General features: G+C 56.5%; 2 protein-coding genes across 3 annotated transcripts in view; both read left to right on the top strand.

Annotated features, from left to right (window-relative positions):
• Positions 1-227: 227 nt before the first annotated feature.
• CHKB (choline kinase beta) overlaps positions 228-25,594 on the top strand; it is a 30,661-nt gene continuing 5,294 nt past the window's right edge. Inside the window, exons 1-11 of one of the 2 annotated variants that reach the window (XR_010025842.1) lie at positions 228-416; positions 2,884-2,992; positions 3,730-3,843; positions 5,482-5,615; positions 6,114-6,218; positions 6,855-6,913; positions 7,131-7,218; positions 7,919-8,027; positions 9,501-9,607; positions 11,607-11,688; positions 12,582-13,536. Coding sequence is in view for 1 of the 2 variants with exons in the window: in XM_063134460.1 (XP_062990530.1) it covers positions 238-416; positions 2,884-2,992; positions 3,730-3,843; positions 5,482-5,615; positions 6,114-6,218; positions 6,855-6,913; positions 7,131-7,218; positions 7,919-8,027; positions 9,501-9,607; positions 11,607-11,688; positions 12,582-12,638 (1,143 nt within the window). In the remaining variant the exon portion in view is untranslated. Of the gene's footprint in view, positions 417-2,883; positions 2,993-3,729; positions 3,844-5,481; positions 5,616-6,113; positions 6,219-6,854; positions 6,914-7,130; positions 7,219-7,918; positions 8,028-9,500; positions 9,608-11,606; positions 11,689-12,581; positions 14,105-25,594 lie in introns of those variants that run through there. The other variant, XM_063134460.1, reaches the window with a different exon arrangement.
• LOC134403927 (kelch repeat and BTB domain-containing protein 11-like) lies at positions 19,372-23,447 on the top strand. The gene is made up of 4 exons (XM_063134471.1): positions 19,372-19,647; positions 20,615-21,349; positions 22,256-22,556; positions 23,056-23,447. Exons 1-4 carry the CDS (start codon positions 19,372-19,374, stop codon positions 23,445-23,447), a joined length of 1,704 nt encoding a protein of 567 aa, XP_062990541.1.

Here is a 25,594-nt window from a genome sequence, read left to right as displayed (position 1 = left end):
AGGCGCTGGAGGACCCGTCCCCCGCTGGGAAAGGGCGGCGCCTCCGCCTCCGCGAGGGGCGTGTCCGCGCGCAAAGGCTGGGAGCCGATTGGCGGGAACGGGGCCGGTGAGGCGAAGGGCGGCGCCGCGACTGGCCGGACGCCTGAGGGGAGCGGCGCTGCGATTGGCCGGGCGCCTGAGGGGAGCGGCGCTGCGATTGGCGCCCTCTGGCCGGCGCAACCGAGCGGCCGCGGGACGATGGAGGCGCCTGAAGACGACGGGACCGGCAGGGACTTCTCGGTGCCCAGCTCGCCGCGCGGCTCCCCGGCCGTGCCCGGGCCCACGCGCCTGCGCGCCTTCCTCTGGTGCCGCGAGTTCCTGGCCGGGGCCTGGCGCCGCCTGGCGGGGCCCGGAGAGCTCGGCATCGCCCCCGTCAGGTGAGCCCCGCCCACGGCGCTGACGTCAGCCGACCACGCCTCCTCCTCCTGCCACGCCCTCTACCGTATAGGCGCGAGTAGCGGCGCGCGGGGCCAGGCTGCCGCGCCGTGCACTTACGGCTGCTTTCCCCCTTGTATTGCGGGGTTGTGGGTGGGGCAGCGCGGCAGGGGGGCACTGCTGGCCCCCGGGAGGGGCAGGCCCGTGGGGAGGGCCGCAAAGCCACGCGCCAGCAGGAGAGAGGGGCGAACGCGTGTCTGGGGTGCGTGTGTATGCGTGACGGGTAGCAGGGAGTGCTGCTTCGTGAACTAGGGCGGGGTGCAGAACGAACGCCAGGCCTGCGGGGGCGGTCCAGCGTGGGCAGGCGGCAGGGCCCCCACTGCCGCGGTCTGGCGTTTTCCCGGCTTTGTGAGGCTTCTCTTCCCCCTACTCCGGAAACCGTGTTCCAAAAGTCTGACACGTGTCTCCTCCTGACGCTCCTAAAATATGCTGGCATTTTGGCCCCACCCTCTTTTGCCCTTGGCTCCGCCCACCAATGAGATATGCCCCTCCCCCTCGAAAATTCTCCGAAATGGGTCTTTCCCTTGGGCTGGAAGAGGTTCTGCGGCCCTTTGGCCGAGACGGCATCTGGCAGCCTCCCCACCCATGTGTCCTCCGTATGGGTAGGACTACACATCCCCTCGCAGCCATTGGCCCTGGGTAGGATCTGGGGGGCTGCTGGGACTTGCAGCCTGGAGGGCACTGGGTTGGGGAAGCCTGATTCAAGGACCACGTACATGCAGGCAGGTGGACGAGTCCGTGGGCAGCAGTGGGCAGCAGCCTCCTCCGTGTTGGCAAGCGCTGGACCTGGGGGCACCCAGGGGTGCGGGCAGGGGCGCCACCTTTTGGAGCCTTGCTTAGGTGCATCCCGGAGGCGTCTGCACGTGGCCCAGAGAACAGCCAGCTACGGGCCGCCCTGGACTGGCTTACTCCACCTTGCCGGCCCCTCTCCAGCGCCTGCTGTGTGCTGGAGGCATGGGGGGGGCAGCCCCTCCCCTCATTTTCCGGAGAGCCCTTCGGCCGGATCCAGCCCGGCTCTTCCTCTGTTCTCGATTTTGGAGCCCCTCCCCTCTGAGGAGTCGGGGTCCCTGCGTGGGCTGCTGCTTTGCGCTTGCTGCCGTGTCACTGTTTGTTGTATATGGTGACGTCACTTTACATCAACTTCACGTCACTTCACACCAACCCAAATTTTGACAGCTGGGCTGATATTTAAAGAACGGAACATCAGAAGCTGCCTTATACTGAGTGAGACCGTTGGTCCATGTAGCCCCCATACTGTTGGCGTAAGAAGAGCCCTGATGCCGGGCCCAGCGCTCTGTTCACACTGGGCCAGCCAGCTGTCGACCAGGGACCCACCAGCAGGTTGGGAGTGCGACAGAATCCTCCTGCCCATGTTTAAGGAGGATCCCTGCGTTGAGCAGGGGATTGGACTCGACGGCCTTATAGGGTTCACTCTTCCCTTGCGGGCCTTGGCAGGACAGGAGCCCTGCCCGTTTAGTCAGAAGGGAGAGGCGGTGAATGGCTCTGGTTGCTCCATTAGCTTTTCCTCAGTGCCCAGGGCTTGTGGCACAGCACGGAGCACGCCCACGCCTGTATTCTGCTGCCTGTGCTTGAATCCGGCTGGAGTTCCCTGGGCAAAATTTAAAGCCACCAAAAATGTAAAACAACAACAATATCCATTTAAAACAACTATTTCGGGTCAGTTAAAAACTTAGTATGTGCTGTTAAATGCCTGGGAGAAGAGAAAAGATCACAACGTTGGCGCCAGGCGAGCCTCGTTGGGGAGATCATGCCATAATTGGGAGGCCACCACTGAAAAGGCCCTCGGCTTCCCTTGGAGTAGGCGCCTGGAGGAGGACCTTAGATGTTGAACGTAGTGTTCATGTTGGGAGAGGCGTTGCGTCTGGTATTGTGGTCCCAAGCCGTGTAAGGCTTGATAGGTTAAAACCAGCACCTTGAATTGGGCTTGGAAATGTAGAGACGGCCAATGCAAGCGGGCCAAGGCGCTGGTTCTTCATGGTGGCCGGGTGCCTTTCCCATTTTACAGTCCCAGGTCAGGTATAAAGTCCCACTGCCTGCGTTGCAGTAGGTATAGAAAACATAAAGGCATTATTGCTGTCCTTTCTGCATTGCAATTCCTTCTGGCTGCACTGTATGCAATCCACCACCACCAATGTGGCACCAGATGCAAGGAGCGTTATCCTCAGTTGTGTGTGTGTGTGTGTGTGTGTGTGTGTCTGTACACACACACACACACACACACACACCCCTGAGGATAACGCTTCTTGCATCTGATGAAGTGGCTTGTCGCCCACAAATATGTAGCCAAAATAAACGTGTGAGCCTTTAAGATGCACATGCCCAGAATCTTGGCCACTGCCTCTCACCCGCCTGCTGACCCTTCTCTCCTCCGTCCCGGTTTCTCCACAGCGGGGGGCTCAGTAACCTCCTGTACAAGTGCACCCTGCCCGAGCACGTTGCAACTGCCGAGAATGAACCACGCCAGGTTCTGCTGCGCATCTACGGCGTCATCCTTCAGGTGAGTCCTTCGTTCTGGTGCTGTGAAGCCCCTTCCACCACCACCACCACCCCCGCCCCGCTCTTCTGCCTCACTTTCCCACCTGGGGCAGATCGGGAACTGGAGACCTGCTGTGCTTTCTGTGATCCCTTAGGGCTGCAACAGGGACGTGGCCTTCCAAACATCCCCCTGTGAAGCTCCTCCCCTCCACTCAGGCTCTTGTCAGCCCCCCCTCCCTCCCTCCCTCCCCACCTCTGGGCAGGTCTCCGTTGTGGATCTCTTGGGGATGGGTGGGTGTCTTGCTTTGCTACAGTCTTCTGTGCGGACGGGTCTCTGTCCTGCCCAGGTTCTGAGTGACCACCCCATTCCTGGCTGTGAAGGAGCTTCTTGCCCAGGCAGTTGATTCTTTCAGCGACTTCAGGATCTGTTTTGTTCTGAATACAAGCTTGGTTTAGAGGCTGAAGCCTGTTCAGGGGTGGGAATAGGGTCCTACTGTGGCCCCCGTCAAGCAGTCGTGGTCTTCTCTGCATGTTTTGGGGGGTGTCCAGGCCTTGTGGCCAGTTGTCCCTTTCTGCCTCCCTCTGGGGCCACGGCTGTGATGTTTACAGGCTCCCAGCTTGCCACGGTTCGGCTGCCTTCCCATGCAGGCATCTCTGCCCAGGCCAAAGCAAGGGCCTCCCTTTGAGGGGAAGAGAACTAGGTATCTGTGAGTCGGTGAGACCAGGAGCATCTCATCCCCTTGAATTTCTCTCCCACAGGGCGTCGATTCACTGGTCCTTGAGAGCGTCATGTTTGCCATCCTGGCCGAGCGGGCGCTGGGGCCGCGACTCTACGGCATCTTCCCTCAGGGGCGCCTCGAGGAATACATCCCGGTAGAGCCTTGGCCGTTTCCTGTGCCTCCGCAGGCCCCACAGAACTGAGGGGAGCAGATCAGCTGCAATCTTCTCTATCTGTGGCTGCTGGCTATGCTTAAAGTCAGCCAATTGCAGCCCCTGGTTGCGTCCATAGAATCGTGGAATCCTAGAATAGCAGAGTTGGAAGGGGCCCACACAGCCATTGAGTCCAACCCCCTGCTCAATGCAGGAATCCACCCTAAAGCAGCCCTGACAGATGGTTGTCCAGCTGCCTCTTGAAGGCCTCTAGTGTGGGAGAGGCCACAACCTCCCTAGGTCACGGGTTCCATTGTTGTACTGCTCTATCCAGCTCCAGGAATGCTGTCAAATGCCACCTCTCGCCCGCGTGACCCCTGTTCCTGTCTGGCAGCAATAGATGGCACTTCTCACACACACTCCGTCGTTAATTATCTGAGTACCAGGTGGCGTTGCAGCTTTGAGACAGGGTGCCAATCTCTGGACTGGCCCACCTGCCAGTATCCTTGCCAAACGGAGTTGCCAGTTCACACGATCAAAACGAGCCACAATGGCTTAAACCAAGCCACTGTTTGTGCCGGGCGCAATTTGCATGATCTACACCTGGCCACAGCTTAGCGTGTCATCTGAATCCAGGTGGCATGGCTTGTTGGAGGGGAAAGCAACCCTCAAAGAATTGATGGGCTGTTGAAGGATGATTTAAGGGTGGTTTAACCTTCCAACATGCCATGCGGCCCAGGTTAGGATGACGCAACAAGCTGCAGCCAGGCCATGACTACGCAAATTGTGCCCGGAATGTGGCACAGCTCACAACAAGCCGCCGTGGTTTGTTTTGGTTGTATGAACCCGTTCCATGGCCACGTATCCCAGTGTGCTTCACAGCAGAAGTGGTCTTGTCCCACCGTCCCCACTCTGGTCACTAGCATTTTTTTCATTCGCAGCTTTTTAAATTATTTTTTGGAGCCTCAAGAATGTAATTGGGGTTGTCTGGGTGGCGTGTTGTTGAAAAATAAGCCACCCTTCAGGAAGTGGATTCAGACGGCACGACAAGCCACGGTGCCTAGTTATCCACACTGGGTTGTCGTGTCATGCGAACCCAGTCAGTAAGACTTAAGATCTGAAAATGAGAGCTCTGTCTTTCCTGGAGGCTACGCCGGCCTCTGCGCGAAGCAGCCTATGACGAGAGGAGTGGCTGCCCTTGGAGTCAGGCCCAAGGCAGACTCTGTCCCCACTGTTCTGCTTTCCCTCCCCCCCCCCCCCCACTCTCCCAGGTGTGCAGACTCTTGTTAGATGCTTTCTGGTTGTCTGTGGACAGCGGAGGCCCCCTGGGCTCCCTGGGTCATCATGCCTGCACCCCTTAAACCAGGGCTGGGCAGCTTGTGGCCCTCCAGATGTCTTTTGCCTACAACTCCCATCATCCCTCTTCAAATGTTGTGCTGGCTAGGGCCTGATGGGACTTGGAGGCCAAAACATCTGGAGGCCTACAGCTGCCCAGCCTTGCTTTAGACTATTGCCAGCAGTGGGCACTGCCGGCCCCTTCCCTCCCTTGAACCGGCGTTTCTTGTGTGGGAGTGGGGGGGGAGAAGCCCGCCTCATGCCTGTCGTGTGCCCTCCCCTCCCCTCCCCTCCGCTCCCCTCCAGAGCCGCCGCCTGCTCACTGAGGACTTGCTGGAGCCCAGCATATCGGGGGAGATTGCCATGAAGATGGCTCGCTTCCATGACATGGTGATGCCCTTCAACAAAGAGCCCAAGTGGATGTTTGGAACGATGGACAGGTAATGCCACGGATACCTTCGGAAGCTTGAGGCTAGACTACTGCCGGGGCATCTCTGCGTGGGGCTGGTGAAGCGGGCAGTGCTGCCCCTCTTCAGGGTGGAGGGTCCCTGGGAGCACCTGATGCTGCTGCTCGTCCAGCCTCTGCCCCGGATCCTCCTTGCTCGCCGGCCACAACATCTGGGGCTAGATCTCTCCGTGGGGCAGGCCGGGCAGGCATCGTCTCCTTAGATGGGCCCGTGGCAATCTCCTGAGAGCACCCTTTGGCTCCGTCCATCTGTGCCCGGGAGTCAGGAGGCAGCCGGGTGGGGCAGAGGCTGAGCAGGCGGCCTGCTGAAGAGCAGAGCCTGAAGCCCTTCGAGGACGGGGCACGGGAAGGAGGCCGCGCGTGGCTTTGGGGGAGGGTGCAAGCCCCCTCCTCTCCCAGGCGGGCTGATCGGAGGGGAGGGGCTGTGGCGCGTTCGTGAGCGAGCCGCCCTCATCCCGTCCCTCTGGGGCAGGTACCTGAAGCAGATCTCGGAGCTCACCTTCGCCCAGGAAGCCCAGCTGCGGAAGCTCAATAAGCTGAAGGCCTACAACCTGGAGGCAGAAATGCGCAGCCTCAGGTGAGCAGAGCCTGGCGCCGGGCCTCCCGTTGGTTCTCCGATGCCAGTCGGCCTTGGATGGGCCTGAGTGTCCGTTCGGTGCTCAGGAAATTGCTGTGCTGGGTCGGGCCGCTGGGAGTCGACTACGGTGATTAGAGGGACGTGGGGGGGGGGTCACATGTGCCCGGTTAGTCACCCGCCCAGGGAGGGCCTGTAGCTCAGTGGTAGAGTCCCTGCTGTGCATGCAGAGAGGTTTCCCTTGAACGGCGGCTTGTAAATACTTGAAATACATAACGAATGAATACATTTTTGACATCTTCAGTCAGAAGGCTCTTGGGGAGCAGGGCTGGGGGGATCCTCCGCCTGGGGCCTTAGGGGGCCACTGACCCTCCGACAGCGGGACGGGCCCTGGGGTAGCGAGAGGCGCCTGGCCTCTGAAGGGGAAGGCTGCGTTGCTGGCCGGGAGGCAGGGACGGCCCTTGGTTTGTTCGTTTTGAAAAAATAATCCCGTGTTGCAGTGCAAAGTGGCGAGTTCATGTGTGGACGTGTTACAGGAAGATGGTTGGGTTTTTTTTTTATTTTGTTCTTTTGCCCTCCATTGACCGGCTGGCAACCCCTTGCTTTCGCTCCTTCTATCTCTCCCTCCTGGCCTTGTAGGGCTGTGCTTGAAGCCACCTCGTCCCCTGTGGTTTTCTGCCACAATGACGTGCAAGAAGGTGAGGATACGGAATGGGGGGCTGGGAGGCACGGAGCTGGGAGGGGCCGGCTCTTTCCTCCGGTGGCTCCTGAGTCCAGGCAGATGTTCAGAAGGAGCCTTCGGGGAAGCCGAGGTTGGAGCAGCAGGAGGGCAAGGGGAGCCCCTCCCTCCTCTCTCGGCTCTGTGTGAGCCGCCCTGGCCGGCCAGCCATCTTCCTCGGTCTCTCCCGCATCCAGGGAACATTCTGCTCCTAGCCGGGCGCGAGGCTTCCTCCAGCGACCGTCTCATGCTGATTGACTTTGAGTATAGCAGCTACAACTACCGGTGAGCTTGGGGGAAGGGAAGGGAGGGGAGGGGAGGGGAGGGAGGGGTCACTTGGGAGCTCTCCCACGCAGGACCAGGGTTGGTACCGCAGCCTCTCTCCTGGGCAGGGCTCCGGCATTCTTGAGAGCCCTGTCCCTAGGAGAGGCCTAACCAAATATCAGGAATGCCACCAGGCACACAACTGCGTAACAGTTTTAACAATACAATCAGACAGTTGTTGGTATACAGAGTCAAAATAATGACTTCTATTTTATATAGTTATATCAAATAGAACATTTCAAACGTACAAATTTGGTTATATCAAACAGAACATTTCAAACGTACAAAATTATAAAGATGACCAAACATAAGGCAAATAGTTGCTTCTTATGATAACTTGACAATAAAATGTAACAACAGACTAACTATTATTGATAAACTGTATAATTAATTATAACAGGATTCCGGTTTTTTCCCGTTTCATCATTTCATTTCAGACTTCCTTAGACGTATACTCTTCCAAGTCTGTGAATGTATAAACATTACTAAAATAAATAAAGTGACAGGGCGACCAAATTGCGTCTAGGTGAGAGGGGGACTCTGGGCCGTTGCTCCCAGCCACAGAGTCCTGTCAGCTTTGCCCAGGCGAGTGACCTCTCTCTCTCTCTCTCTTTCTCTCTCCCTCTCTCTCTCTCTCTCTCTTTCTCTCTCCCTCTCCCAGGGGCTTTGACATCGCCAATCACTTCTGTGAATGGGTCTACAATTATGCCCACGACCAGTGGCCTTTCTATAAATCCAGCCCGGAGAACTACCCCAGCCGTTGCCAACAGGTAGCTGCCCTGTGCCCCTCCGTTCTGTGGGTGGCAGGGGCTGGATTGGATGTGTGTGTTGGGGGCGGGGGCGAGCGAGCACTGCCGTGCACCTTTTGAGACACCCCTCACCTGACAACCGACCCGTCAGATTGACTGCCTGCCATTGTCTGAGTGTAATCACATGTTATTTATTGCATTTCTAAACCGCACCATAGCTGAAGCTGGGACCAATGATTCCCTGCGACGGCTTTGCCATCTAATTGCATCGTGCTTTTAGAACCAGAGCTGTTTGCTCCACCGCTCTGCAGGCATCTCTCTGTGTCTTTTTCTCTCCTTTTTAAACTCTGCTTCACAAGGCCAAAAGCAACATGAAGGTTGCTTAGCATACTGTTACAGAAAATGGATCCTGGAAGGGCCACGTACGCGGCTTGGCAAGAGGCATTGGGCACCCTCTAGGCAAACGCAGCCGCAGCCGCCCCTCCCACGAGGAATCGGGCAGCCCTTTCCTATGAGAGCCTCGGACAGTTTGGCCGCACTTATTGGTAGGGAAAGTACTGGAAGCCTGGCTTGCTGGAGGACGCTTTTGCCTACGCTCCTGCTCAGCACGCTGGGAGTCAGTCCCAAGAGCAGCAAGGAGACGTTGGGGCTTTGAGTGAAGCAAAATATGTAGGTATCCAACCCAAATCTGGTTTTGTTTTGGAAAACTCCATCCGCCGTTCTACAAGGAATCCGAATGTCCAACCGTGAGCCCTATTCTAAGACCTTTTCTTTCTGGAGTGAGCCCATATCAGCGGCTTCGCTGAATTTGCAGTCGGGATGGGGCAGAAGGGGCCCTTTGCTCCAGGCAACAGAAGGTCGAGACTGGAAGGGCCGAGTGCTCTTTAAGCCGGCCACGTGAGTCCCCGGAATGCAGCTGCCCTGGAGGCGAGAGCTGCTGGGTCAGGGAAGCCGGGTGGCCCTGATGGGGGCCCTTCTCCCCGGGGCCTCGTCTGCCCACAGCAGGACTGTAACTTTTATTTACGTCGTGGCTTCATAGCAACAAAACATCTCTTTTTTTTAAGGGAAGGGGGATAACACATGAATGGGAGAAGCAGCTGTGGGTCTCCTAAAAGCACCTGGGAAGTTGAAACTGTGTTCAGGCGAAAAGGGAGTGGGGGAAGCAAAGACTGGGAAGGAAGGCCTGCCACCCTACAGGGCCTGCTGCAGCAGGGCCCCGCTCCGTTCTGGAGGAGACGGCTCTCCATGGCTACTAGCCCTGATGGTTGTGGGCTGTCTCCAGTATCCGAGGCAGTAGGCCTGTGTGCACCAGTTGCTGGGGAACATGGGTGGGAGGGGGCTGTTGCACCATGTCCTGCCTTATTGGTTCCTGGCTGATGGCTGGTTGGCCACTGGGCGAACAGAGTGCTGGACTAGATGGACCCTTGTTCTGATCCAGCATCAGGGCTCTTTCTGTGTTCTTACGTTCTCGTTCTGTGTGTGATCTTTCCACAGTTGCATTTCATCCGGTGCTACCTGGAGGAGGCAGCTGGGAAGAACGCACCCCTCTCACCCAGCGAGCAGGAGCGGATCGAGGCTGAGATGCTCGTGGAGATCAGTCGGTCAGTGTTCCAGGCCAGATGGCGAGGAAGCTGTGAGCCTGATCAGCTTCCTCAGTGACCTCTGTCCCCAAACGCAAAGCCCCCCTCCCCCGTATCAGGCTTGTGTGGATCCATCTAAGCTCAAAGCCCTATGAAGAGCGACTGAGAGAACTGGGCATGTTTTGCCTGGAGAAGAGAAGATTGAGGGGAGACATTTATTTATTTATTACATTTCTATACCGCCCAATAGCCGGAGCTCTCTGGGCGGTTCACAAAAATTAAACCCATTCAAAGTATAAAACAACAGTATAAAACCATAATATAAAATACAATATAAAAGCTCAACCAGATAAAAACAGCAGCAATGCAAAATTACAAATTTAAAACCATGTTATTTAAAATTTATAGATTGTTAAAATGTTGGGAGAATAAAAAGGTCTTCACCTTTTTATTCACATGATAGCACTCTTCAAATACTTAAAGGTTGTTACACAGAGGAGGGCCAGGATCTCTTCTCGATCCTCCCAGAGTGCAGGACACGGAATAACGGGCTCAAGTTACAGGAAGTCAGATTCCAGCTGGACATCAGGAAAAACTTCCTGACTGTTAGAGCAGTACGACAATGGAACCAGTTCCCTAGGGAGGTGGTGGGCTCTCCCACACTAGAGGCCTTCAAGAGGCAGCTGGACAATCCTCTGTCAGGGATGCTTTAGGGTGGATTCCTGCATTGAGCAGGGGGTTGGACTCGATGGCCTTGTAGGCCCCTTCCAACTCTGCTTTTCTATGATTCATCGCTATGCAATATGTTGCAAAAACATAGTTAAATATATGAATAAGAGGGGAACACACACACATAAATACACACACGCACACACAGAGGAAAGTAACCCTGTGATGTCTTTCACTCTCAATAAGTCCTCGTTGGCCTGCACCTACGGACTTATTCCTCCCACCACCACCACCACCAAAGCCTTCTCCTTTCTTCCGGTAGCCTTCCTCTTGGTCTCTTTACTCCACCAAGGGCAACATAACCTTTCTCTGTGCTCAGGCAGCGATTAGCCAAATCTTGGGGCCCTTGCTGTTTCCTCTGTTCCCAGCCCTGAAAGCAGACGGTGAGAACGGAAGTCAAACCCCGTCTGCGCAGTCCTCGGCCCATCGTGGCCTTCTCCTCTCTTCCGTGCCTGTGAATGAGGCTCTCAGTCGTAGGACGTGGGATCGGTGGTGTACAGGGCAGCTCCACCTCACTCTGCTGCTTTCCACTGGCAACAGCTCTTCGGGCTTTCAGGCAGGGGCATTCCCCAACGTTACCTGGAAATGCCAGGAATGGATTGTTATCGTTTAAAGAATTTCTATCCAACTCCTTAGCCAAAAAAAACAAAAGGCTCCCAGAGTGGCTTACATACAATCAATCAAAGCAAGACATTTCCACAGGCTTCCAGCCTAAAACTTAGGCCATGAGGAGAGTTTCGGCTGCAGTAACTGCCGCTTACCACTCTGTGCCACGGTAAGATGAGTACCCAGCTAGCTGGGGGAAAGGTAACCATGACTGGGGAAGGCAATGGCAAACCACCCCGCTACGAAGTCTGCCAAGAAAACATCAGCGAAAGCAGGCGTCCCTCTAGGAGTCAGCAATGACTCAAGGGCTTTGCACGAGAGGTTCCTTTCCTTTCCTTCCAGCCTAAAAACTCATGACCCACATGGGGGGGGGTGGCGATTAAAGCAAGCGGTCTTTCAACAGGGCTGGTGGAATGGCCCCACACTCTGTCCCCCTCTGCTGCATGGAACCCGGTATCTCCTGCAGCCCTGAGACTGTGCTGTGGCCCTCCCTGTATGGCGTGGAGAGGGGCACTCCGGGCTCCGCGGGTGCAGCCTTCGCGCCCACTCCATCCCCACCGCATTTGAGCGGAAGGCGGCGTGTCCTGCTCCTAGTTCCACGCTTGCTCCGCGTGGAAAGGAGGCCCGTGGCTTTTCTGACGCAGGGTGAAAGAATGGCCTCTCCTCCCTCCCTCCAACCCTCCAGGTTCACGATGGCTTCGCACTTCTTCTGGGGCCTGTGGTCCATCGTGCAGGCCAAGATCTCCACCATCGAGTTTGGCTACCTGGTGAGTACAGGCAAGGGGGTTGGCGCCCCTCCCTGCAGGAGGGAGACGTGGTGGGCGGGACGCTCTCCTGGCTGTTGGGGAGGGGTGGGGTGGTGGGGGTGAGATTGGTATCCCCACCCCTCCCGCCCCTCCTCTTACATATGTGTCGGGGGTGGGAAAGGGCAGGCATTGGCAGCACACGATAACGGGAGCGTGCAGCCACTGAGATTCTGTGGCTCGTGGGCCGCCTTCGCAATGGCCGTGCAGATGAGCTGCTCCGTAATGCTTTTTAGCTCCTCTGTTGGGGTGGCTAAACGTGGGCAGATTGATGGCTGCCCCTTCGTCCTCTACATTCACATGTGCAATGGTCTGTGTGCGAGAGAGCATCTCTGGGTGTGCTGTGCGGTTCTGTAAAACTACCACAAAGGGGCGCAGCATGGCCAAGTGAGAATCTCCACTTTGGATGGATGGATGGATGGATGGATGGATGGAGAAAGTCAGTGGGCTGTGTCCGTGGCCTTGGGGAGCATCTGGGGGCACTGCGTGGGAGGATCCCGGGAGCAAGAACAGGGCTGGCGGGGCGGCTGCCAGTAGCCAATGCTTTCATCTCCTCCAGAGAGTTGTGCCTCTCCTCCTCCTGGCTGGTGGCAGCAGAAATAGCAGGTCCACGCACGTCTGGCATCATCTGTAGGACTTGGGGGTTTGTTTCTCCGTGAATTCAGGATTGTTGCCAGCCTTGGTGCTTGGGGGAAAGGTTCTAAAGGATAATAGCTGCGCCAGGTGGATGCAGAATACAGCAACCGTGGGATCCTGGAGCCTCAGGTGTCTGGGCAGGGATGCTGGTGCCTTCGCACGCCCGGGGAAGGCACTGCAGGGCTTGACGCACTCTCCTTTCGCTTTTCCTTCTGCCCCAGGAGTATGCGCAGTGCCGCTTTGAGGCCTATTTCCAGCAGAAAGCACTGTGTGAGTGACCCCGGCCTGTCCTGTCCTGCTTCTGCTGCCAGAGGCTGGCCTGGCCGGCACGCAGGATGTCAGCTCCGCATGGACCTCGAGGGACGTCGCCCACGGACCAATCTCCCCAAAGACAGAAGGGTTGGCTGGCCAGCCCGGGTTCCCCAACTGAGACTGTGTGCTTTTGGATGCGGGTTGGGAGAGGCCCGGCCCACTTGCTCTGGGACCCCCCCCCCCCCGGGGTGCTCACAAATGTGAAGGGCCTGGTCAGTGTCAGGCTTGGCTTCTGACAGAAGGTGTGGGTGGTAACAAATTGGCCCTTGGGGCCAGGGCGGGGAGGCAGTCGATCCCTGCACTTTGGGAGAGGGAGGGAGTGGCTGTGCCCCCGGGGCCCCTCCTGCTTCCTTTGGGCTTTCTGCCATCCTTTGCCCCCCACCCACACTTTCCTTCCATCGCCTGCTGCCTCCACAGCCGTGCCTTCCCTTGGCCACACGCTTGTTCCTTCCCCAGAGAGAGAGGGAGGGAGGGAGGGAGTTCTGCTCCCTCTTTCCCAACCACTTTCCCTTCCTGCACCCCAGACCTGATTGCCCACAGCTTTCTTGGCTGTCTTGGTGCTGGTTGCCAACTTGCCCGATGTGATGCCGTGGGGGGGGTGCAGTCTGGGAGAGGGAGCTGCGTGCCGTTTGCTGGGAGCCGAGGACTGGGGGGTGAGCCAGCCCACCCCTGCCTTGGGATCCATGCCTTGGGGTTTGCACTTGCCCTTGGCCACGGCCACCGCGTTACAATCCTGCGCCTGTGTACGGTATTGTAGGAGAACGTGGTGGCCAGACCCAGGATGCCACGAGCCCCCGAGAGCCGCTGAGAACAGAGCAGGAGGGGCAGAGGCCCGCCGGGCCCTCGATGATCTGCACGCTGCCTGTTTCTCAACGGGAGGGGAGGGGAGGGTGCTCTGAAGGTCTTCTGTCCCCACATAGGGGCTTGTAATCCTAGCCCACCTGTAGGTGCATCTCTTGCCCGTTTTCCATAGGGTGGGATGGCGGTTGAAGAGGCCAGTTTTGGGAGAGTTGCTCCTGCAGGTGCCTCCCCCCCCCTTGCCCTACGGCACCGTCCAGCCTTCCTGGTGGCCACAGAATTTCCAGTGTCCCCGTGTTCCTTGGACCTGCTGTGCCCAAAGAGGGCCAGCCGAAACCCCTTTTCCTCCTATTGTGGGGGACTTACAAGGCATTTGTGCCTTTCATTGGGAATAGGGTTGCTTGCCGTGTCTCAGCTGCGTGGGGATGAGGCTCTTTGATCTTGTTAATGTTGTCGCAGCTGCACCTGTGTGATTGTCCAGCGCAGGGAGGCAGTGATGCCGTGGGCTCTCCCGAGATAGCGTTGAATAGCCTGCCTGCCCACTCTCTAGTCTCGGGGCGGTTTTTCTACTCCGCCGTTGCTCAGTAGCTGTGGAATGTAATCTTTGCAGTCGCCAATAAACGCCTGGCCCGTCTCCGCTTGCCTTGATTGCTTTGTATATTCTTTGCCAGGGGAGTTTCTAGCCCTCAGGGCTGAGATGTCTGAAAGCCTACAGACGGCGTCTTGGTTAAAGCCCAGAAGGTGGGCCGGTCGGCGGGCAGGCAAATACAGAAGGAATGATTCAGGTGGAATAATTTGTTCTGAAACTTTTTTCTCCAAACTGCAAACACCAGAAAAGAGGTATAACTTTTAGGGAAAGCCTCACCTACCATCCCCTGTCAGAGGTGTCTTACTAAGCTAATCGTAATGTTTATTTGTGGGCGATTGCAATCAAGCAGGCCTGGCTGTTTGTAGACCCAGAAAAACGCAGAGGCAGGTGAGAACGGAGGTGTTTTCGGGGGTCTTGGATCTTTCAAGCATTCCAGAAGTGGGGGGAGCGGATCCCCTGAAGGAAGAAAGTTCAAAATGCTGCTCAGGATCATGGCCGTGCAAAGTATTTCCCCCTGCTTCAAGAAAAATGTTCCGGGGCTGCCACGCCACGCGCCCTTCCCCAGTGCCGGAGGGTCCCCTGCCAGGCTGTCGCTTGGGCTCCTTTTGCCTCGCTTAGAGGCCTGCCTTCTTCTAGTGGGGCTCCTCGTGGGCAAGCCTGCCTGCTTCAGGCCCCTGTCCAGGGGGTTGAAGAGGAAGACAGCTTGTCCAACGGTGCGAGAGTCAGGCCAGCTTGGTGGCCTTCCGAAAGAGGGAAGCGTTCGAGGGGACGCAGCGCGAGAGCGAAGCTGAACCTGCCTGTCTCTCCCTCTCGCTTTGCTCCAGGTGCCCCATTCCAGGGCTTGCAAGGGAGCCTGGGGTGGGGGGAGGCGGCTGGGCAGGGGAGGCCCAAGTGGCAAGAGGGCCGATTCCCCACGAGTGCTTTGAACTCGCCCCCCAAGTCGTCCGTCGGGGGTCTGCGTCACATGGCACTAAGCTGGGCGATGGCTGCCGCGGAGCAGCCAGAGGACGTCAGTGCAGTGTGGACCGCCAGGGGGTGCCCTTCCTCCACAGGCCGCTTCCTCCTTCCTCGGAGTCGGCCGCCTCGGGCTGTGGGAGAAGGGCCCCGCTCCAAGATACGAGGGGGCCCGAGGGAAATGAAGTGGAGCCAATTTTTTGCTGGAGCTCTGAGAACCTGGAGCCTGGCAGATCCTCCCCTCTTCATCTCTGTCTGGGCAGGGCCCCGGAAGGCCTGGGAGCCTTCTCTGCTAAACCGCCTTCTCATTGATTTGTTCGCTTCCTCTTTGCCTGACTCGACCCTCTCCCCATCCCCCACACCTCCAGAGCGGCCTTCCCCCACCAGTCCAACACATCTGGAGGGCACCAGGTGGGAGAAGGATGCTGCAGATGCTGGTGAACTGTAAACAGGATCCCCCAAAATGGAATTTCAGCTTCCAGAATATCAACAGTTTTAGATATTGCAGTGAAAACGGAGGAGGGGAGGTTAAGCATAACGCTCTACAAAAATAAAAAGTGCAGATTGAAAGGAACATCTTGGATGTGACGGTGCTTATTCTAGACATATCAGGGGAATTGATTGCATTTTTATACCGCCCCATAGCCAAAGCTCTCTGTGTCAGAACCGAGAAAAGAAAGATTCAGTTTACAGAAGGGAATCTGATAATTTACATCAATCTGGTATAAGAACATCAGAAGTGCCCTGATGCTGGATCAGACCAGGGGTCCATCCAGCCCAGCGCTCTGTTCACACAGTGGCCAACCAGCCATCGGCCAGGGACCAACAAGGCAGGACATGGTGCAACAGCACCCTCCCACCCATGTTCCCCAGCAATTGGTGCACACAGGCTTACCGCCTCAAAGGGGCTGTTCAGAAAGAATGTTGCAGAGGACCAGGAAGAGGGGAGATAATATAAATACAAGTTCTTTATTGTCACCCAAACAAAAGACATCCAGACACAAGATGGCATTCATTTACTCTTTAATAATGTCTGTGTCTTTTTAAGTCGATCCATCAACAAATAGTGGTGTTTGGTAAAAGAGATAGCTGCATGCAGAGAACATCCATATATGGCTTACAAAAGATCTAGAAATACAGGAGACTGGGTGGTGAGAAGCGACCCTTCAGAGAAGAAAAACAACTTTTGCTAGAATTACGGCCTCCGACAGGAATTTTTCCAAGTGGGTTCTCTGAATTATTGTGAATATTGTCGAAGAGTGAAATAGTTTGTAAATCCCGTAGATGGGGAAAATACATGCTGAGAGATTTTACAACATGTAACAGTGCACTTGGGGCATTAGCTATACTTTGTTCTTGCCAAAACACACACACACACACACACACACACACACACACACACACACACACACCAACCCCTTGTTTAAAAACCAGTGGATTATCATTATTTGCAAACAGGCCCAGTATGACCCATTCAAATGATGTTTGCTCTTCAATGAGATCCAGTTCTGGGCTCCACAATTCAAGAAGAATGCAGACAAGCTGGAGCGTGTTCAGAGGAGGGCAACCAGGATGATCAGGGGTCTGGAAACAAAGCCCTATGAAGAGAGACACACTTGAAGGCCTCTAGTGTGGGAGAGCCCACAACCTCCCTAGGTAACTGGTTCCATTGTCGTACTGCTCTAACAGTCAGGAAGTTTTTCCTGATGTCCAGCTGGAATCTGGCTTCCTTTAACTTGAGCCCGTTATTCTGTGTCCTGCACTCTGGGAGGATCGAGAAGAGATCCTGGCCCTCCTCTGTGTGACAACCTTTTAAGTATTTGAAGAGTGCTATCCTGTCTCCCGTAGATCTTCTCTTCTCCAGGCTAAACAGGCCCAGTTCTTTCAGTCTCTCCTCATAGGGCTTTGTTTCCAGACCCCTGATCATCCTGGTTGCCCTCCTCTGAACATGCTCCAGCTTGTCTGCGTCCTTCTTGAATTGTGGAACCAGGTCACTGAGTATGTTAGTTTATTCCTGAAATATATGTTACGGTTGTGCACAGTATGTAACTTTCAGCCTCCATTTCTTTAGATTCTTAAGTTTTGATAAACAATTGAATTGCTAATGTCTATTTTTTAATACAGGGACATGTTGCACATATATAAACTTTGTATATAGTTTTACAGGTTTCCCTGAAGAAGGCCCTATATGTGGTCTGAAATGCATTGGAACTATTTATTTTTTTATTACATACAAGTTTCATTTTGTTGACTCCGTTGCTTTTCAGAACCAATTGTAAGGCAGTGCAAGAATCTGATTTTGTAGTGAGTTCTGTGCCCCAGAGGGATGTGTGGATTCTGTTAAATCCATCCTGTCTCGTGGAGTTCCAGGGGTCTTCCATTCTGTTGCCCTTTCATTGACATAATCAGATTTTTTAGGGATGTAGGAGAACTTTGTTCTACTTGCACTATGGCAAATGACCACAACGGCGAATTAGTGCAAAGTCCACCAATAAGTAAACCTGCCGTCCGCCACGGAATCCACATACCCCAGAAAAGGCTGTTCTGCAGTGGAATCCGCAGGTTGTATTCACTATTTATTTATTTTATTTATTTATTACATTTCTATACCGCCCAATAGCCGAAGCTCTCTGGGCGGTTCACAAAAACCGCCCAGAGAACCTAGAACCTGTTGTGGATTCCTCCGCCATCCTCATTGTGCACATATAGGAAGAAGTCCCACGTGGCTTTTCTTGGGACAGCTTCCTGTGCGGCAGGAGTGTCATTCCTGGGTTTTGCTCTGCAGCAGGTGGCTGTGAGCGTACCGTTGATGCAAGGGTGCCACGTGCCTGTGGGTGGAGGGGGCACAGCGCCCAGGACACCCACAGCGTCCTGCGGTACCCCACTCGTTGCCTCTTCCCAGTTTGAGAAGGTTCCATTGATAAGTACTCTTTGGCTACAGAATCAGACTCAAAGAGTCCTTATCAATGGAACCTTCTCAAACTGGGGAGAGGCAACGAGTGGGGTACCACAGGGCTCAGTCCTGGGCCCAGTGCTCTTCAACATTTTTATTAATGATTTGGACAAGGAGGTGCAGGGAACGCTTATCAAATTTGCAGATGACACAAAATTGGGTGGGATAGCTAATACCCGGGAAGACAGAAACAAACGACAAAGTGATCTTGATAGGCTGGAGTGCTGGGCTGAAAACCACAGAATGAAATTTAATAGGGATAAATGCCAAGTTCTACATTTAGGAAAGAGAAACCAAAGGCACAGTTACAAGATGGGGGATACTTGGCTCAGCAATACTACAAACGAGAAGGATCTTGGAATTGTTGTAGATCACAAGCTGAATATGAGCCAACAGTGCAATATGGCTGCAAGAAAGGCCAATGCTATTTTGGGCTGCGTTAATAGAAGTATAGCTTCCAAATCACGTGAGGTCTTGGTTCCTCTCTATTCGGCCCTGGTTAGGCCTCATCTAGAGTATTGCATCCAGTTCTGGGCTCCACAATTCAAGAAGGACGCAGACAAGCTGGAGCGGGTTCAGAGGAGGGCAACCAGGATGATCAGGGGTCTAGAAACAAAGCCCTATGAAGAGAGACTGAAAGAACTGGGCATGTTTAGCCTGGAGAAGAGGAGATTGAGGGGAGACATGATAGCACTCTTCAAATACTTAAAAGGTTGTCACACAGAGGAGGGCCAGGATCTCTTCTCGATCCTCCCAGAGTGCAGGACACGGAATAACGGGCTCAAGTTAAAGGAAGCCAGATTCCAGCTGGACATCAGGAAAAACTTCCTAACTGTTAGAGCAGTACGACAATGAAATCAGTTGCCTGGGGAGGTTGTGGCCTCTCCCACCCTAGAGGCCTTCAAGAGGCAGCTGGACAAGCATCTGTCGGGGATGCTTTAGGGTGGCTTCCTGCATTGAGCAGGGGGTTGGACTCGATGGCCTTGTAGGCCCCTTCCAACTCTGCTATTCTATGATTCTATGAAATGTGCAAAGCTGTCCTGTCGCCTCCCCCACCCACCCTGTGAATCCCCTCCTCCGGGCTGGCTTGGCTCATCCCACGGCAAGGCCTCCCTTGAGGGTCTCCGGCCAGCCGGATCCTTACGCCGTGGGGTGCTCCTGCTCATTTGCCTGCCTGGCGCTGGAGCCTGTGGGCCCTTCTGCTCTGCAGGCAGCTCAGTGCTGGGCTGGCTGCCCTCCCTCCTAGGGTCTAGGCAAAGGCCTGGCCTGTTGTGCTGTAAATACAGGTTAAAAATAGCCCTGGCGCTCAGGCTGTGCCCTGGGGTTTGGCTGGCATGCCTGCTACAGGCAACAGAGCACTCCTGCAAAGGGCTGGAGTGCTGCTGCAATTCCCCCCCGGCTGGCTATGCCACACAGAGGCCCGCATGCCACCCCCATTGAGGGGCTTTCTGCGGTTCCAGCCTGGCTGGGCTGGGGCCCCCTGGTCCAGCGTGTGCTGGGCTGGCTGTCCCGTGCCCTCCGTGCCTTGTGGAGCCATTTCCCACGCCTCTGGAAAGGGCCGGGTGCCCCGAGGTCACTTCCGGAACCCTGGGAGAGCTGCCCTGAACTGAGGGTCTACAGGGGAGGAGGAGATGGAGATTCTCCGCTGCTCACAGTCCACACAACGCCGTACAGCTTCCAGGTAGGCACTGATGGTGGTCCGTCTCCCCTGTGCCGAGGGAAGGTGAGGCCAAGGATTTTGCCAGCAGGGGCAGAATCTGCTGAGTGAGGAAATGGTTGTGCACCACATGGGGAAATAACAGCGCGCAGCAGCAAAGGTTTCAGAACAGAATCGGAAACTCACCCGCCCCACCCCGCCCCAGCTCCCAGCCTGGGACGGCTTCTGCCAGCTGCACCTTCCATCAGGCATCGCAAAGCACTTCCAAGGCCCCACTTTTTTTGCTTGGCCCTGCTGCAGCCTCGAGTTAAGGGAAGGCAAGGGTGGCTGCTGCCTTCAGAGCGGTAGAGCCCATGTGAGCCTCTTGGGGCAAAACCGACACGGACACTTCTGGCACCTCAAGACGTGCACATTTATCCTGGCGCAAGCTGTCGTGGACCGTGCAGAATAAGTGCGTGTGCCTTTAAGGTGCCAGAAGGCACAGGAGTGCTAATATGATGATCAGAGGTCTAGAAACAAAGCCCTATGAAGAGAGACTGAAAGAACTGGGCATGTTTAGCCTGGAGAAGAGAAGATGGAGGGGAGACACGAGAGCACTCTTCAAATACTTGAAAGGTTGTCACACAGAGGAGGGCCAGGATCTCTTCTCGATCCTCCCAGAGTGCAGGACACGGAATAACGGGCTCAAGTTAAAGGAAGCCAGATTCCGGCTGGACATCAGGAAAAACTTCCTGACTGTTAGAGCAGTGCAACAATGGAATCAGTTACCTAGGGAGGTTGTGGGCTCTCCCACACTAGAGGCCTTCAAGAGGCAGCTGGACAACCCTCTGTCAGGGATGCTTTAGGGTGGATTCCTGCATTGAGCAGGGGGTTGGACTCGATGGCCTTGTAGGCCGCTTCCAACTCTGCTATTCTATGATTCTATGATTCTATGATAAAGTCACCCCCGGGTCTCCCACCCTCTCCTCCCTTTCTCTCCCTGTGCTGGCAGGTGGATCCGCACCGGCTGGCAACTGAGAGTGCCTATTTCCAGGCCCTCCTGCGATCCCGCATGCAGGAGGCATCGGGAGGGCAGCTGCACTTGGACCACCTGCCTTCTGGGACTTTCCAAGCCATCCTGGAGTGGGTTTTCTCGGGGCGCTTCAGCCTGACAGAAGAGGAGCTGCTGACGGCAGTACAGGCTGCCAGCTACCTGCTGCTGCCCGGATTCCTGAATCGGTGCTTGGCGGCACTGGGCCCCTTGCTGAGCCCCCAAAACTGCCTGTCTTACCTGCACTTTGCCGAGGCCGTGGGCTGCCCTGAACTCCAGGCCCAGGTGTGCGGCTACCTGAGTGCCCACCTGTTGGAGCTGGCGGAGCCCGTCACTGGCCAGCTGCTCCCACGGCTGAAGGAGGACCTGGTCCAGCTGCGTCAGCGAGGCCCGGCCAGGCTCTGTGTGCTGCGCACGGAGAACGTCAGCAGCCTGCAGCCGGGCAGTCCGCTGGAGCCCTTGCGGGGGCTGTACTGGCGTCCCCTGCCCCCCGAGGAGGGCAGCTGGCACCGGGCTAGCCAACTGCCCTTCCGGGCTGACAAGTGGAGCTTCAGCACCGCCCAGCTGCTCAACTACCTCTTCATCATAGGGGGCTACCGAGAGAGGCGGGGGACTCGCGGCTTCACCTTCCGCATGGCGGCCTTCCGCTATAATCCTCTGACAGACACGTGGAAGCCCACCGCTGCCCCCAACAAGGTCAGTGAGCAGCAACACACGGCCCCGTCTCTCCAAAGGCCTTTGTGTCCAGGTGCAGCAGCTGTTGCTTCCTGGGCTGAAGGGACCTGCGGGGGGCTTTCCTCACCGTGCAAAACGTGTGTGTGTGTGTCTTCATGTGTGTGCTTGCGTGTAGGAAGCAGACTGTAGTCAAAAAAGCTGGAGGTAGTTTGGGGAGGTTAGGCTGGGGGGGGCGGGGAAGTAGCTTGGTGAGAAATCCAGATGTGCAGCAGGAGAGGTTTGGAGGGCTCCTCAGCCACCACAGCCCTTGCCCCAGACCCATCCCATCCCAGGCGGAGCGCATGGGCATGGCTGAGAGGGTTTGCCCACGGAGCAAACCGCATCCCATGACTTGTGCCAGTCAGCCAAGGCACAATGTGCCCTTTCCTCACTGCAGTGCTCACGGCCTCAGGAGCCCCTCCTCTTCCTCCCATGGTGTTTCAGCTGAAGCTGCTCAGCTGTCCTGGGGTCATAGAATCATAGAATAGTAGAGCTGGAAGGGGCCTATAAGGCCATCGAGTCCAACACCCCCGCTCAATGCAGGAATCCACCCTAAAGCATCCCTGACAGATGGTTGTCCAGCTGCCTCTTGAAGGCCTGTAGGGTGGGAGAGCCCACAACCTCCCTAGGTAACTGATTCCATTGTGGTACTGCTCTAACAGTCAGGAAGTTTTTCCTGATGTCCAGCCGGAATCTGGCTTCCTTTAACTTGAGCCCGTTATTCTGTGTCCTGCACTCTGGGAGGATGGAGAAGAGATCCTGGCCCTCTGTGGGCCGACCTTTCAAGGTTGTCCCTGCAGCGCCCCCCTCACCTCTGCTCCTGCTGGCCACCTCCTCCTCCTCCTCGCTCCTCACATGCCATCCCGCCACTGTCTGCTCTCCCCACAGCGCCGACGCCACTTCAGCACTGCCGTGGTCGGGGGGCACATCTATGCCGTCGGCGGCTGGTACTTGGACTCCCTCTTGGCCCCGGACAGCAGCACCTGCTTGTACCGGGCAGTGGAGCGCTATGACCCCTGGGCGGACCGCTGGGCCTTTGTCTCCTCCCTGCCCCTGGGGGACGCCTCCTTCTCCGTCTCGCTGTCCCATGACCTGCCGCTCTGCGCGGCCCACGACGGCTCCATCTACGCCCTGGGCAGCCTGCAGCACACTGGCGAGAAACTCCTGCTGTGTTACGACGTGGCCACTGGTGAGGAGGCAGGGACACGCCCGGGGTGGGGTGGGGGGCTGTGGGGCTTGGCCGTCTCCTGGGACCACTCCCCCGCCCAGGCATGAATGACTGAGTTCTGTGGCCTGAACGACCTGGCTGCCCCTTGGTTACTTACCTGGTCAGCAGGTGCTGCCTTTGATTTGCCATGTTTTCCACTGAGTGTCCCTGTGAGTTCCGATCTGGCGGTTAACTTTCCGGCGTTGGCTGAACATGGTTCTGGATGTACAACCTCATTGGCGCCCAAAGGACAGAGCGCCCAAACCGGGGGAGGGGTCAGGGGGAGGGATGGCAGCCCAAGAACCACACACAGTGTCTGGAGAACATGCGGGAGCCGTGGGTGGGTGCGGGTGATGGAGCCAGAGTGTGAGTTAAGGGGACAGGGGCAGTGGGTGGGGAGGGGAGGGCCAAGCCCTGGGGAAGCCTTCAGGGCAGAGGGTCAGGCCTGGTGGGCTCTTATCCGGTCCTCTTCTCCTTCCAGATACGTGGCAGGAGCTCCTGCCCACCCTGACGCGGGCAGACGCTGACCTGCCTGGGCTCTACTTCCTGGGCGGCACGGAGCCCCTCTACGTGGTGGGGAGCAACGCGCAGGGCAACGTGGTCACCTCCTTCAGCCCGAGTGGCCGGCAGTGGGGCCCCGTGCGCCCCCTGCCTAAGTGCAGCTTGGCCGGGCAGGGCCTGGCTGTGGGTGGCCTCCTCTACATGGCCTCACCTGACTTGGGTGCAGTTTTGGAGGTGGAGCTGGGTGGCCCAGGCTGCCGCCCGCTGCCGCCCCCCTTTCCCCTCTTCTATGAGGCTTTCTTTCTCCTCCACTTTCCCCTGACTGGCCCCGAGGGGAGAGCCATGGGCCAGGAGGAGCCCTGGCGGCTGTGAGCCCTACGCCTGTGGGCCTTCTGGCCCTACGTGCGCACTCCCTCCCGCTCGCTCCTCCTCCTAACCCTATAACACTTTTGTTTGGTTAAAGAAGCCTTCCCCAACCTGGGCCCATCTGTGTCTTGGACTACAGCTCCCAGCATCCCCAGCCGGCTCTGCTGACTGAGTTAACCACCAGCCCCACTGGCCATGCCGGCTGTGTGGTGCTGTTTTCCAACACATCTGGAGGGTGCTGGGCTGAGGAGGGCTGGGTTGAATTCTGCCGAGGGTTTGTGCCTGACCCTCTTTGAGCTCCGTTGCACCTACTTCCGCCTCTCCCCCACCCCGAAGTTTGAGTCCACGGTTTCCCCCTCCGTTTCCTTAGCGGGACGAGCACTGGGGCACTTTCACCTCTGCGCTGTTGCGCTCTTTCAGCTCGTGTATCTTTTTTCACCCGGAGCCTCCCGCCCCGCCCCCTGCGTTCTCCTCCCTGCAGGGGAAGGCGTCTGCGCCAGACCTGCCCCAACTCTACATAAATAAACAAATGACACGTGTCCATTCTGCCATAGCCCAAAGCTGCCTGGTGCTGCGGGGGTGGGTGGGAGAGAACTGGAGGGGTGAGCAGCAGGCTTTAGGGTGGGCTGGGGTCTGGGAGCGTTCCCTTTCCTCTAGGGCCAGCCCAGGCTCCGTTATCGCTGCCCAGGTCAGCCCTTCTGGCTGCAAGAGCCTCCCCCCACTGCCCTCTGACCCAAATACTTTTCTCTATTAATAGCACCAGGACTTGGGCAACAGCTGCCAATGTTCCCTGGGAGGGTGGCCCTGCTTCCTCTGTGGCCAGGCACACGCACGGTGCACACGGACTGGCTGCTGCCGGATCCAGCTCACAACTTTCTGGTGTCCTTCCTCAGCTCTTGTTGCAGCAAAACAGTGGCCAGTCAGGCAGAGGGCAAATCCTTGAATCAAAGCACTGGGAGGACACCTGAAGGCCATCCAGCCTGCCTCCAAGGCAGCCATTGGGGTGTGTCCAGGAACCCAGGGCAGGGCAGGTGGGCTCAGATTCCTGACCTGCTGCAGCTGACCAGAAAGGGAATGTTTTGCTCTGTGCCACTACGTCCCCCATCGCCATGGTGCAGAGCTGGGAGAAGCAGCACCAGCTAAAATTCTTCTTTGGTACAACTCTGAAAGGCTCGGCCTGGGTGGGGGGCTGCCCGTCTTCACTTCCCAGCTTTCAGAGCCACTGAAGGAGGAGAGCTGCGTCCTTCCTGTTCTCCACACCTGCCTTCCCCAATCTGGTGCCCTCCAGATGTGTTGGCCGCAACTGTCATCATTCGAGAGAAAGATAGGAATTGCAATCCAACACATCTGGAGAGCACCGGATTGGGGAAAGCTGCTCAGAGCCTCTGGATGAAACTGGGAAATGGCAGATCCAGGGGGACTCATCCTGACCAAGTGCTCTGTTCGACCTTCGTTCTCAGAGAACGGCAAGGGCCAGGCCAGGCTCTTTTGTGAGGCCCGTCTGGCAACAGGAGGTGCCCCCTGATACGAACCCCCCTCCCAAGAATTCTCCACTGGGTGCTCTTGCAAAATGCACGCACACATGCACACACGCCAGAACTAATACATTTTCCTGTTGACTCTAGTAAAAACCTCCCCTTGCCAGGATGGGCCCACTAATAATGAGGCCGAGTCCATGGTCACAATGAGCCCTACGATAACCCTGTGAAGCAGGCCAGTATCACGATCTCTCTCCCGCCCCTGAAATGCTGCAGGCGGGCTCTGCCACCTGACACCGCCTTGGCTAATGACTTCAGGGGTGGGGCGAGATCTGAACGGGGGACTTCACAGCTCACCCGCTTAGCCATGACATGGGCACAGTCACCACCACAATTGTTTTGTGGCTGCCCAGGCGGCTGATCAGGAAGGCCGTTGGCTGCTGGTTTTAGAAAGTGGTTTTTATTTTCGCTCATTTTAATTGTTCTGTATTTCCGGTCATCGGTCTTTCTTTACAAAAGTCTCAGTTCTACGTTTATGAAATCATTTAGCATCACCTCCAGCTGTGGAGGGGGGAGGACAAAGGCCTTTAGGAGGGAGGGAGGGAGGCTGATCCATCTGTCAGGGATGCTTTAGGGTGGATCCCTGCACTGAGCAGGGGGTTGGACTCGATGGCC

Source organism: Elgaria multicarinata, chromosome 9, assembly GCF_023053635.1.
Source record: "Elgaria multicarinata webbii isolate HBS135686 ecotype San Diego chromosome 9, rElgMul1.1.pri, whole genome shotgun sequence".
Lineage (NCBI taxonomy): Eukaryota > Metazoa > Chordata > Lepidosauria > Squamata > Anguidae > Elgaria > Elgaria multicarinata.
This window is presented reverse-complemented; position numbering and strand designations above follow the sequence as displayed.

Bases quoted from the DNA above. Each gene is read 5' to 3' on its own strand.
- LOC134403927 (XM_063134471.1), top strand. From the start codon at position 19,372: ATGCCACACAGAGGCCCGCATGCCACCCCCATTGAGGGGCTTTCTGCG. The intron at 21,350-22,255 runs GTCAGTGAGCAG...CTCTCCCCACAG, and splicing joins CCACCGCTGCCCCCAACAAG to CGCCGACGCCACTTCAGCAC. The intron at 22,557-23,055 runs GTGAGGAGGCAG...TTCTCCTTCCAG, and splicing joins GTGTTACGACGTGGCCACTG to ATACGTGGCAGGAGCTCCTG.